The sequence below is a fragment of the Solanum stenotomum genome, chromosome 12, assembly GCF_019186545.1.
Source record: "Solanum stenotomum isolate F172 chromosome 12, ASM1918654v1, whole genome shotgun sequence".
In the NCBI taxonomy this organism is placed as follows: domain Eukaryota; kingdom Viridiplantae; phylum Streptophyta; class Magnoliopsida; order Solanales; family Solanaceae; genus Solanum; species Solanum stenotomum.
Window position 1 is genome coordinate 40128328 of NC_064293.1, and position 13704 is coordinate 40142031.

General features: G+C 34.7%; 3 protein-coding genes across 3 annotated transcripts in view; 1 reads left to right on the forward strand and 2 right to left on the reverse strand.

The window, feature by feature from the left end:
* LOC125847658 (zinc finger CCCH domain-containing protein 1-like) overlaps positions 1 to 13704 on the reverse strand; it is a 180152-nt gene that overhangs the window by 9868 nt on the left and 156580 nt on the right. The gene's annotated exons all lie outside the window — the stretch shown is intronic.
* On the forward strand, positions 5516 to 8134 carry LOC125847653 (uncharacterized). Its single transcript, XM_049527300.1, has 5 exons — positions 5516 to 6204; positions 6320 to 6377; positions 6466 to 6549; positions 6654 to 6789; positions 7176 to 8134. Exons 1-5 carry the CDS (start codon positions 5577 to 5579, stop codon positions 7455 to 7457), a joined length of 1188 nt encoding a protein of 395 aa, XP_049383257.1. The 5' UTR covers positions 5516 to 5576; the 3' UTR covers positions 7458 to 8134.
* On the reverse strand, positions 11298 to 12766 carry LOC125847657 (ribosomal RNA-processing protein 14-C-like). Its single transcript, XM_049527303.1, has one exon. It carries the CDS (start codon positions 12717 to 12719, stop codon positions 11646 to 11648), a length of 1074 nt encoding a protein of 357 aa, XP_049383260.1. The 5' UTR covers positions 12720 to 12766; the 3' UTR covers positions 11298 to 11645.

Genomic DNA, 13704 nt, shown 5'->3' on the forward strand with positions numbered 1-13704 from the left:
TTAAAAAATAAAGGTCATGTGAACCACAATTTACTTGACACTTTTTTATCATTAATCAAAAGTATAAGGAATTGAGTCTTCTTGGAAAACAAAAAAATCCTAATAAAAGCATTTCCTTTACAAGCAAAATCGGATTAGTTAGATCAGTAAATTTCAAATACTAAATTTTTTTTTATCATATCGCTGAATGGAATGTACATCGATCTTCGCAAATTCATATGAGCTAGATAGTGCGATTCACCTTGCCTTTGCGACGTGTTGGCATTGGGTTGCCCAATACTAGGGTCATGCTGCATGTGATATGATGGCTTTAGTGAAGTAATTTTATCCAAAATGGGCAGTGTGATTTGTCTCAAAAATCTCGAAGTTGGTCACATGGGTAGGGCTAAAATTACCTTTTTTTAACATACACTTGGACCTCATCAAAGACCATACCATATTTGCCTGCAACACAAAGTAGTAATTAAGATAATTCAAAGGCAAGGACAAATCAATAATATGTTAAATTGGGCCACGATGGTGTGTCTTTTGCAAATTAAATGTGCATGGTGCCAAAGGACAATGCTCACTTGCTGCACTAGGCATATCTTAGGTTGTTGTGCTATTCATAAAAGTGCCATTATTAGAGGAGCAAATAGTTAGAAAAGGTATATTTATTCGTAATAATTGTAATTTATAAAAATGGTTGAAAGACATGCATGCATACACGTGTACATAACTAGTGTCATATAACTACGAGTACAATAAATTTAAAGAAAATTGTGAACAATAACAAATATTTAAACGATATTAAATGTTATAACTATTATTTTGGCAAATAGTGATTCATAGTTATTTCCTTAAATCTTGTTATTTGTTTAATTTGTATAATTCTATCAAAATTGTATAATTCGTCTGATTGTACAAATTGGAATTTTGTATAGTTAGATTCTTTGATTGTATAAATTCTTAATATGTATATGCTTACCCTAGTTGTTTGTACACGATTTATAAAAAATTCACAATAAATTACCCTGTTTGTATATTAGCAAATGAAATATACAAATGGAGTTCTGAAAATTCTTAAATGTATAAATATATCATTTGTATATACTTACCTATATATTTGCAAGCGAAATATACGAACGGGCAAGCAAAAATATACAAACCACACGAAATATACAAATCAACCCTCCATAACAAATAAAACTATAACTATGAAGCACAATTATCGAAACTATAGCTATAAAAACTTATTATATCTATTATGTTTTGATATTTCTAAAATTTACTCTAAATTTAATGCTAAAACTTTCGACAATTGTTAAAATTATGTATTCTCTTCCGACTTCTGAGTGTATGAAACCGAACAAATTCATTATTTGTTGAATCATTAAAATAGAAATGCATAGTTACATATCTTACTGTGGACTAATAAATTTATGAAATATCGTATAATGAACCGTCTATTGCTAAAGAACATGCGAGTTTCATATATACTTCTAAATTATATTGTACAGTACTCCATCGTACTTACACACAATGATATGAGTTGAGCAATAATTAATTCCTCTTCAAATAATTTAAGGATAACTTTATTTTTCTTTTTTTCTCTATATATGGAGAAAAAGAAAATAAGACAAATATAAAAGAAAATTCCTACTACTAGAGCCTTACATGTGCAAATATATATATATATGTGCAAATATATATATATATATATATATATATATGACAACTTTGACATTTTCCTAATTATATGACCACTTTTTTTTTCTGCCAGATCATGTGTCTTTAAATTGTGAGAGTACATTTATTAATAATAATTTCATTTTATTTATTTTGATCTATTTTTTTAATCCATTTTAAAAATAACGATTTTTGTAGCGATTCTCAAATGGTATTTGATTTTTTATTTTTTTTTTGGAAACCTAAGATAACCAACATTCACTACAATCTCTGATCCAGCCTCTGCCCTTCAGGTGAGCAATTTGTACGCACTGGGTAATTTAAAGACCACAAATCAATCCCAGTTCATTATGAGACCTTGTATTTTTAATTTAAGACCACAAATTTAGAAGATTTTTTTATTTTTTTAAAACTATAGTGACGTCAAAATAAATTAAAACAAAGAGAGTACAATTGATGGAGTCATTTACCCAATGACGGAGAAAGATACCCAACTAAACGATAATATAATAGTATATAACAATTTTAGACAATTTTGGAAAAATTACAAGTTGAAGTGTTGTAAGTCATAAAACCTCAATGTAACATAGGAAATATGGACCAAAAAAATGGACCATTGGAGGATGTTCATGATAGTATGGTCCAACAATATTAGAAGGTCACGGATAATCTTCAATCAATAATGTGATGCTTTATAAGAATGATCGATCATGGTAAAAACTTTTTAAAATTTTGACTACTTGTTAGATTTTTGTATCTCAGAATCATGATATATATATGTAATCTTCTCTGTATCGTTCTAATTCTATCAAATATCCCCTAATGAAATTGTCTCCAAGGAGTAAAATGTACATATTACATATATCATTGGTTGGCCGTTTTCCTAATAGGAAAAGAATATACAAAAGAATTTACGAGGAAGGTAGGGAAGGTAGATACATATAATTATATGCTAATTTCTTAATAAATAGTTGAACAATTAGATAAGATGTCATCTACCAAATAAAAAATATCATGTGTTAATGTCTTTGAACTATAGTTGCCTTGATCATCATTATTGATTTGATGCAATTATATATGTGGGACTTGCACATGGCTTGTTTCATTTTTTCCTTGAAATCTAATGTGATTACCATCCACTAATCAGTGTTTTAGGTGATTGACATTAACTAGCTGCCTTTATTTGATTGGGAAGAGATAAAGTAATTAATTAAAACGTTAATTATTTACGTGTACTTCTACTTCTAACCTCTTCAAACAAGATTAATGAGTGGTCTAATTTCAGTAGCTTAAAGGAGTCCATGAAAGCCAAAATAAATTAAATTTTGTTTTTGTTTTCTTAGGCTTCGGTTCTTATAATTTGTATTTTAAAATTCTTTACTCACATTAAAAAAAAAATTAATTAGTTTCATCATTATAAAAATTATTTGTCTAAGTTACCAGCATTGGATTTGCTTGCAACTTAAGGTTTAGATTTTATTTTTAAAAAAATTCATAGAGAAATGGAAAGATACTAATTACTAGTGATAGGAACAAGGCACCAAAAAATGGATAGTTAAATCATTCTGATATCTACAATATATTACTTTCATAGTATTAACATTTACTGTTCCCAAGAAATATATATATTCTTGGATTGTACATTTCTTATTGATTTCTATTTCAGACTTGCATAGTGGATTTTGATGCTGAAAGTCTGAATACGTACATATCACCTAATATTGTTACCTAATGGTTAATATCTTAATGATATGGACAAAAAAATGGTGAGTGAGAAATGGTGTAATTATCTCATGGCTTTCTTTAAATAAATAAAAAAAAAATCACAAGTATCTCCTAGACTATGACCAAAATTTCATACACATCTTAACTAAACTAAGGTCTTATTACCCTCCCCCGTCTCCCCGACCTCATTTTTTTTTTGTAATTTTATACACCCACGTAGTTGAGGCGTATGAGAGATGTTTGGATGCCACGTAAGTTAAAAAGGTGTCCAAAATTACCAAAAAAAATGGGTTTGGAGGGTAATAGGATCTTAGTTTAATTAATAAGGTGTGTATCAAGGATTTCGGTCATAGTCTAGGAGTACTTGTGCCTTACCCAACAATTTTTATTTCTTATATATAAATATATTTGTCACACATTAAAACACATTACATGTTCATGTCAACAAAAAAAAAAAAAACTATATATATTACTTAAAAAATAAAAGAATATCAAATCATGTAATTACACTTGCAAAACCAAACATGACACTAGAAATTATAATTGCGTTATGACAAACAATTACTCACACAATATGTAATTACTATCATAGTAATTACGCAAACAAGTTATTTTACATAGCTGTTTTCAAACAAAACCAATTCTCATCCACCTAAGTTTTGGTGGGCAAACTGGTAGGAGATAACACATATCTGATGAAATAACTGAAGTGCAAGGTAGAACATATTTGATAGAATAATCGAGACGCCCAGAAGACACGAACAACACCATAGCATTATAAAAGAATGATTATGCTTGCGTGCGTAGAAGGACAAGGAGAATAAGATTCTTATATTTCAAAAATAGGAGAATCTCTAAACCATAATTTCATAAGGAAATTACATGATGAGCTTCATGTTCAATACTTTAAAGCTGGCTCTGTTACTTGTTAGGGAGAAATGACACCCTGTTCCCTTAATCTTTCTCTTCGTTGGCACCACGCGTTTTAACGATTTAAAAAAAAATAGTATTATAAATCCAAAATTATTCTTCTCTAACTGCCCAATCTCTAACTAATATTATTCTTTAATCCATGCTTTTTAACTTTTTAATATTTTTTCATTAAAACTAATAACGACAGGTTTTTAAGAGGCTCTACACGAGATATCCTTGTCCTCAGGTGATCTCCTAAAAAGGTGTATTATTTAGATGAAATAATTTACTAGTAGTAGTAGAAGACTATAAGTGGTTATATCTTGAATTAAAATGTCAACTTTGACAAAAGTGTGGTTAAACAAACCCCTTTTGGAGAGTTATGATAAGCTTAAAGCCAACAACTAAGTTACTAATATTTACTAACTAAAATTGGAACAATCTCAAATCTCAAATAAGTTCCAACTTCCGGTTATATGAATTCTCATCGATCATATCTCTTTGTTTACGCTCAATTGATGTCATCATCATTTCTAAATAAAGTAAAATAACAATTTCAACTTGGTATATTGAGGTATAAGTTAAAGGGAAAATACAAGCCAGCTCTAAAGACGAGAGCAATGATTGGTCATTTTCTGGACCCTAAAACTTCACGCCCACTCCAAATCGCTAGGAATTTTTCGAACTTGGCTGGGCTGCCTAAGAAAAAGAAAGGTCCCTGACCTGCTGGCACTGTATCTGGCACCACTTTATTTAGTTCATTCATACTCTTATCGTTACCAAATCATTTCTCGAGGAAAAAGTTCAAATTTACCTCTCGACTTTGACTAGAGTTCTGATTTCAGATTGAAGCTACGTTAAGGTAATTAACTGGAAAACTGAAGCTTTTTCCCTAACAACATGATATTATTATACGAAACGTCTAATTAAGTTTCTTATCTTCTCATCCAAACATAATACGGTATAATCCTAAAAATGCAGATACAGGATGGAGTCACTGTCATCCTCGTGGTCACTTTAAACAGCAGAAAGTGCCAACCTCACAAGAAAAGAAGTCTTATGTATGGCAGACTCTAACCTCTCCATGTTACAACTTTTCAATTTCCCCCTTATACCCCTGTCCCTACCCCCCACCCCACCCCCATTACTTTATTTTTTCTCTATAAAACCCTCTCACATTCTTACCCAAATTCTCTCATTTCTTAATCCTAACCTTTTAATCATCACCTACTCAATACAAAAAAAAACCTCTCTCTCAAAACCAATTAAAGATGTGTAATTCCAAAACTAAACTGCAGAGCAGCCCACAAACTCTCTCCCAAATCAATGGCCGTCCTGTTCTTCAACCACATAGCAATATAGTTCCTCTTTACGAACGCCGGAACTCGCTTAAAAAGACAACTAACACTGCTGCATCTGTTACTGCAAATGGAAGTACTAAAGTCAAGACGAGTACATCAACAACTCCACCGGTCTCACCTAAAATGAAGTCGCCAAGACTACCAGCTATCAAGAGAGGGAATAACATTGATCCTAATGGCTTGAGTTCAAGTGCTGAGAAAATTGTGACTCCCAAAGGGACTGCTAATAAAGCCCCAATTTTGTTAAAGAAGCCTAAGAAAAGCAGTGGGGGCTTAGCCTCACCCCCTTATGTGGAGAATTCTTCATTGAAATATTCTTCTTCCTTGATAGTCGAGGCTCCGGGAAGCATAGCAGCAGCAAGAAGGGAACAAGTTGCAATTGCGCAAGTGCAGAGGAAAATGAAAATTGCGCATTATGGAAGAACAAAATCAGCCAAGTATGAAGGAAAAGTATCTTCTCTTGACCCTTCCTTCGCCTCAGCAGTTATCCCCAATCCTCGAGAGGAAAAAAGATGCAGCTTTATCACACCTAATTCAGGTAACAAGCACCTCAATTCTACGCTTAAAAGGGCAATTAAATACTATATTCTAACACAAATTACGACATTTCGATAAATATGACTAAAATTCATGGTGTTTTGCTGTGTTTTCAGACCCACTCTATATTGCATACCATGATGAAGAATGGGGAGTTCCCGTTCATGATGATAAGTAAGCATCTTTTTTTCCCCTGTTTTTTTGCTTTTTGCATATTTATCAACTTCGTTCTTAGACTATTTTCCTTGTTTTACCTATTCAGTCTGCTTTTTGAGTTGCTGGTATTAACTGGTGCACAAGTTGGATCAGACTGGACTTCAGTTTTAAGGAAAAGGCAAGAATTCAGGTAGGTTTTGCTGGATTTTTAACTGATTCTTGATTAACATTCAAAAAAAAAAAAAAAAGAGGCAAGAGGCCTTAAGCTGTATTGTGCACTCTACTTTCCTCCAGGGATGCCTTTTCAGGATTTGATCCAGAAATTGTTTCCAAGTACAACGAAAAGAAGATAACTTCAACAAGTGTCGAATATGGTATAGAGCTTAGCCAAATCCGAGGAGCTGTCGACAACTCTACCAGAATTTTAGAGGTAATAATATAATATGAGCTCTGTAAAGAATTTTAAGAACTGATTTGACTTTTCGACTGTCCTTTCTTTTTCCCAACATTTCTGTTAAGAATGACATTTATGATACCCTAATTGGAAGCACAGATGGGAAAGTAAGTTTAAATTAATTAATCTGCTAATCATGCATGGACCTAACAACTGTTAAGTAACATAACCACATGGCCCGTATGGAATAAGTATTGCACACCTGGCCTTGACAAGTACAACCATAAAGTAAGACTAGTATAATTAAATAAGTGTTTAGGTTTAAGAAATAGTAAACATATAGTTACATTCCTGTGATTCTTAAATAAAAATTTGGAAAGTGGGGATCATCCAAGTGTCTGATTTTCTTGAATATATCTCAGATAAAGAAGACATTTGATTCGTTCAACAAGTATCTGTGGGGATTTGTGAACAACAAGCCCATTGCAACACAATACAAGGCATGCAACAAAATCCCAGTGAAGACTTCAAAATCAGAAACCATTAGTAAAGACATGGTGAAAAGAGGGTTCCGCTATGTCGGCCCCACCGTTATACACTCCTTCATGCAGGCGGCCGGCCTCACCAACGACCACCTCATCGCCTGCCCACGACATCTCCAGTGCGTGGCATTGGCAACTCAACCTGCACCACCTGCCCTATAATTTACCTTTAATCAGCTACTCTACTAAGCCATAGTTTTAAGTTAGCAAACAAAAGTTGTTGAGGAAACCTAGTTGATTGTCTAACAATATTCTACCTTCTTCTTTTTTGGGGTGATGAATTTAGATGTTTTAAGTGATTTTATTTGATGATGTAAGATATTGAGTTGGTTAAATGTATAGAAAGTAGAAAGGAATGAAGTAAGGATGGTATAGATATGGGGGGACAGTAAGCATGTGCAGGGTGGGCAGGGGAATGCCAATGGCATGTGCCATTTGATTTAATTTTGTGTGGGCACTGACCACCACCATCAGCAGCAAAAGCCATCACTGCACCACTATTTACTTGCGTGCTTTTGAACAGTGACTTATCTTTCAAGGATAAGATCATCATCAACATCAAGTACACAGAGGAGGAGCCTTTGCTTCCCCCAATTATAGGCCCTTCATTCCTGTTGCTGCAGGGAATAAATAGTGAATGATTTATTCCCCGCATCATTCAACAAAAATGAAGCCACGTGCAGCATCTTAACACAAAAGTAAAGGGGCATTAGTTTGGTTATGTTTGTTGCCCCATCTTCATATGTTAACTTGACAGAGAGGCAAGCACAAAGTGCCTTGCAGTTTGTATCATATGTTTAGTGTGGAATTTTGAGTGTTTTTTCTTAGGACTTGGCCTTGGCTTTTTTACTGAACCTTGTTTTTTTCTTATGGGGATTGTAATTCTATTATGGATTTTAGTGGTTATCAAGATATTTTATGGATGCATTTTTCTGGATTCTGTTCAATTGGATAAGTTAAGCATCTTCTTCTACATCACATGTGCTTCTCAGCTTTTAAAAGTCACTTTGGTGGATCAGATGGTAAAAGCAAAGCATATTCCCCCCCACACATGTGCACATGGGATGTATAGCTCAGCAGTTCATTGCTTTTCTTTGCACCATTTAAAAGTGGATTGGATATAAAATCTTAAAGTAAAGGCTCTCTTGTGCAGGCAAACAACACTTAATTTAGTTGAGGTTACGTAACAAATATTTAAAGATGAAGCCAAAAAAGTAAGTTTAGAAGTTGACATAGTTTTTTGACATGAATTTCACTTGAAAAAATTTGGCGTTTGTCAACAGTGTTTCTCTGCTAACATTGATTTGCAAACAATATGTATGTCCAGATGCAAGTTCTGCCGTTTATAGATTTTACAAAATACCTGCCTCAACCTTTTCTTTTCCTCTTCCTTTGAACGGGTGGAATACCTGCCCCAACCTTTTTTAAAAAACCAAACAGGGGGNGGGGGAACCAATCCAGCAGGAAAATAGGTAAACAGATGCAAGACAAGAAGAACTTGGACAGGTTCTGGGCTGCGGAGCTACTAGAAATTCCCCAGTGAAAGTGAGAACTAACTTCGCACATACAAGCACAAGAGACCACAATGATAAAATAAGAATGAAAACATGAGAGGCTGGAGTGGTGCTATGAAAGCCACAAGATCCTGCAAAGCTGTAAAGAAGTGTTCATAACAATGTAGAAAGTTAAGGCATAAAACAAAATGAAGTTCATCGGATTGCTAATTGATCTCCATCAAAAAGGAAGTTGGAACACAACTCCACAGGCTAAAGATATGCGCAGTAATGTCCTATAATCGAATTCCATGAATATTGCAGTTTAGGCAATATTAGCGAATGCGAAAGAGATGGTGCAAAAAAGGGAAAGAGACCTCAACCATGGATGTGACTGAAAGAACTCACTCACAGTATTGGATGCCCCTCATCTAATTTATTTCGCTTAATTTTCAATGTATTTATCACCTTTATGCGTTAGAAAACATCTTATTAAAGCACAAAGCAGAGAAAGCATAAAAGATCTCTGTTCTTGGCTGATCAATTGGATCCAACTGAACCTGCTGACCAAACAAAACAAATTCCAAGTAGAATTGACATACTAGAGATCATTCACAACTCAAAGCTTTAAGCACTTAGAACACCATATACTGCACAAAGGATGAACAACCAGTTCATAAGCTTCATTTATTAGACAGCAACCATACTAAAATACTTGCATAAAAAGAGCTAAAAAAAATATAGCTCGCCTTTAAATTGCACTTTGCAATTAAAGCCCTACCATGGCTTGACGGTTTCTGCAGCTTACTATTACTACTTGCAGTTATGCCACTAGATGCAATATTGCAGTAGTTCGCTAGCTATACCCCAGAAGTTTGTGGGAGATTTGATACGGCAGCATATTGAGAATTTTCTGCGTGAAACTCAGAGTTTTGAGTATTGGAAAGAGATTGGAAATAGGGAAGTGGATAAGCAATGAAGAAGAATATGAGGTTGAGAATTTGTGTTTGATCCTCTAAGCATGAACCGAAAGAACAGAACAAGCATAAAAGGTAGAGTTACAATTCAATCAAAAGGTCTAAGCTCTCCTTTTCTTTATAAAGGTGATGCTCGGCCCAGCTTGTGTATCGCTCAACTATACTTTTGGGCACCTGCTACTGCTCACCAACACAAGTATTTGGGTGACTTGCCACAAAAGCTTAGACAAATAAGAAGAAAATACCTAAAAAATAAAAAATTGCCTATGTTGGAATTTGGACTTTGTTCTCCTTTTTCATCCCGACTGAATTGACCATCAGGACATCCTTAGACCTTCGGTGCTTGAGCTCTTCTTTCACAACAATAATCAAGAACCTATTCATCTAACCTACAAATCATCTCTTTTTGATCCAATGGTATTATATCTCTGGATTTATCTTAACATACTTGATTCATGACTAGACAATTGCAAGAAATCATGAATCAGTCAACAGCATCCGTCTACAACTTCGCTACATTACAATGAAATCCCTGTTTGTTTAACTTAACATTGAAGGCTGCATACTGGAATTTCAACTATAATATGTCAATGACTGTGGTATGGCCATGGAAACACATAACTTAGCACGTGTAAGCTATGAAGCTCGGTGAGCCCAGGTTGTTAGTTTCGCCTTGCTTAACTGGCACTTTAGTGAAGGTTAGTTTCGCCTTGCTTAACTGGACTTTAGTGAAGGCTGCATACTGAGATTTCAATTATAATATGGTGTGCCTTGGAAACACATTACGCCCTTAGCACGTGTAAGTTACAAAACTCAGTGAGCCCAGGTTGATAGCTTCACCTTGCTTAACTGGCACGTAGGCGACTAGGCGTCAAGTTGCTAAGGTGTGTGCACCTTCACATCTTCAAGAGCAGAACAACATATCTGATATATGTAGCTTAATTATAAATTTTCCATATTCAACAAATAATTATTATTTGCATTTATACTAACAGTTTTGGCATTACATTTCTATTTTATTTTATTTTTGATGAAGTGCAATACATTTCTATTTTCTATTTTTTTATTTGTTTGGTATTTTTCTTCCCTAAGCCCTAATTGCACTTTGCACTTGAAGCTCCACCAGACTATCCCCTTTTTTTGCACGTCCCGATTTTAATTACTTTGTAGGTACTAACTACAAGAACAGTGGTCACATTTGAGCATTGAAGTTACTATCAATATCATCTAATAGTCACAAGCCCTACGAAGTAACGAGAATCTTAATATAAGCAGAAGCTTGGCTTCTCAAAGGATTCTTAAATAAACGTACTTACTTAAGAAAACAAGCTTTCCAAGTAAAGCACGAAGAACCAACCTACCACTGAAATAGACTGATGAGATCAGGTCATGGATACTTGAGCATAAGTTGGTATATCTCTCAAGGGTGTAGCTAATTGAAGTATCAGGAACATGTGTCGATTTTACATGTAAAATATTTATTCATAAAAGAGATACTGACAATGCCAAATATGTTCTACAGCAAAAAGATCCACAGTCAATCTCATATTTGTTCCATTTCCACATCTGTTTGAGAAACAAAAATGTTTGCAGACAATATGTTCAAATCAAACTAATGATATTTGGGTGACAAGCAAATATTATCATGCTAACTTCATGAAAACAAATCATGAACTAACATGTTACTATAAATCAACAATGCTCAATCCCAAACCAGTTGGGATAGGCTAATGAGCCAACATATTACTACTGAATAAAAAAGCTTAAACTTGACTAGCACAGAATTAGCAAAAGATTTCAGACCAAACACAAAACTCTCTCCAAATGAAAAAGCAGCTAAATTCAAAATAAGAAGCCATAAGAAAGAGTTCATGACCAGTTTAGCTTTTATTCTGAGTAATGTAGCCTTCCTTTCGCCCCTCAAAGCCCGGCCTCATGAGCTTCTTTTCCCTTTTGGCAATCTTCCTCATCTTCTTCTCCTTGGCTTTGCCAGCAATATTATCCCTTCTCTTCTGCTGACGCTCATTCTTCATCTTCTCCGTAGTCTGAATTCTTTCCTTCCACTTCTCAGAACTCTTCTCTTTCTTTCTCTTATCCTTCTTCAAACTCTCCTTCAACAACTTAGGGTTATCAAACACCTTCAATCCCATTGCCTTGTTTGCTGCTGCCTTCCATGCTTCCTTATCCGCCAGCGTCTTATTCTCCCTCTTCACCTCTTCCAGCCTCTTCAGTCTTTCCAACTCTTTAGGTTTGGATACTTTCTTCTTCTTCTTTTTCTTGTCATAGTCGTCTCCTAATTTAACTTTCCCAAACTCTATGTCCTTTTCCATTGAAGTATCTTCTCCATTGTCGTCTTCACCCCTCTTTCTCTTCTTACCCTCAGATTTCTCTAAAGATGCATCTTTTTCACTCCTCTTGCGCTGATTAAATTTGTTGCGCTCCGAATTCTCGCCATCACCCCGGTTACCACGGAGCATTTCGATCTTTCTGTGTAGCCTTCGCCTCAACTCTTCGTAAGTACCAGAGGAGTTATCGTTGTTAGGGTTATCGTTTTCCTCCAAATTAATGGGCGTAGGTTCACCATGATCGTCCTCGCCGGAATCATCTTCCTCATCAGTTTTTTGCTTTTTCTGAAGGGATTGTTCGAGGAGGCCGACAGTAGAGGACTGCTCTTTCTTCTCAGGGTCAAGCCGGTTGCGGCGGGCAAGTTTGAGGTTCTCCCTGGATTGTTTCTTCAATGAAGCTTTGGCGGCTTTGGGAAGGCCTCGATACCAGGTATCGGGTTCATCTTTAGGTAGGTAGAATCGAGGAGGAATTAGGTCAATCAACTTGTCGAAGAAGAGCCTGTTATCCCGGATTAGGGCTTTCAAATCTATGGTGGTGCTAGTGGTTACGGCAGCGGCGTCCGCCGTATCTTCGGTGGAGATGGTGGTGGACTTCTGTTTCTTCTTCATTGCGGCTAGGTTGGATTGACAATTAGGACTAGCAAGAATTTTTTTGCGGTTACACGCCTAGAGGGAAGAGGAAAATTTTGGGTTCAATGTTGGAATATCAGAAATATATTGGGCTGTCCGGTTTCATGGGCCGGAACAATATGAGCAGTCAGCTCAAACATAAGTAATGGATCATTGCTAAAGTGAAGATATTGAATTTAGTATAATTTACATAAATCCAAAGTATTAAAAGTTAACTACATTATTTCCCCATTTTTTTTCAAATTACAAAAATCTCTTAAAATTTATGAATTTTGGATACATCACTGTACTTCCGAATACATTAGCAGACATCTGAATATATAGGTGAGGGATGTATTTGAGAGGGGAGGGATATATCATAGAGGGGATAGGACATCCGGATACATAGGTGAGGGATGTATCTGAGAGGGGAGGGATGTAACCGAGAGGGGGATAGAGATGTATCAACGAGAGGAGAGTGATGTATTCGAGAGGGGATTTTTTATTTTTTTTTAAAATGGTATAGAATTTTAGAGATAATGTTAAATTAAGATGTATTCAGTATTTTAGATGATATAGGTTATTGTGTTCTTGACAAGTTTTTAATTCATATTAAATAAAAAATTAAATATTAATATAGATTTTAAACTAAACATATTTCCCGGGCTTCCTCCCAAAACTTGGTTTGGGATTTATTTTTTCGGATGGTATTATCAAATAACAAACAATATAAATTACAATTATCTGTCATGAAATAAAATAAACTGATGAATTATAGGAATTTTCATTATTTATGTCACTTTATTGTGGATCCATCTTAACCAATTTCTAGAAATATCCTCTTATGTATGCAAATAAAGCCTTAGTGGTATTCTTATTCCTAGATTGACTATATAAAATCAAACCAAATACAATTTCACCTAACATCATTATTGTGACGACAAAATTTAAGTATCGAATACGAGCGATATTTTTATTTACGGCT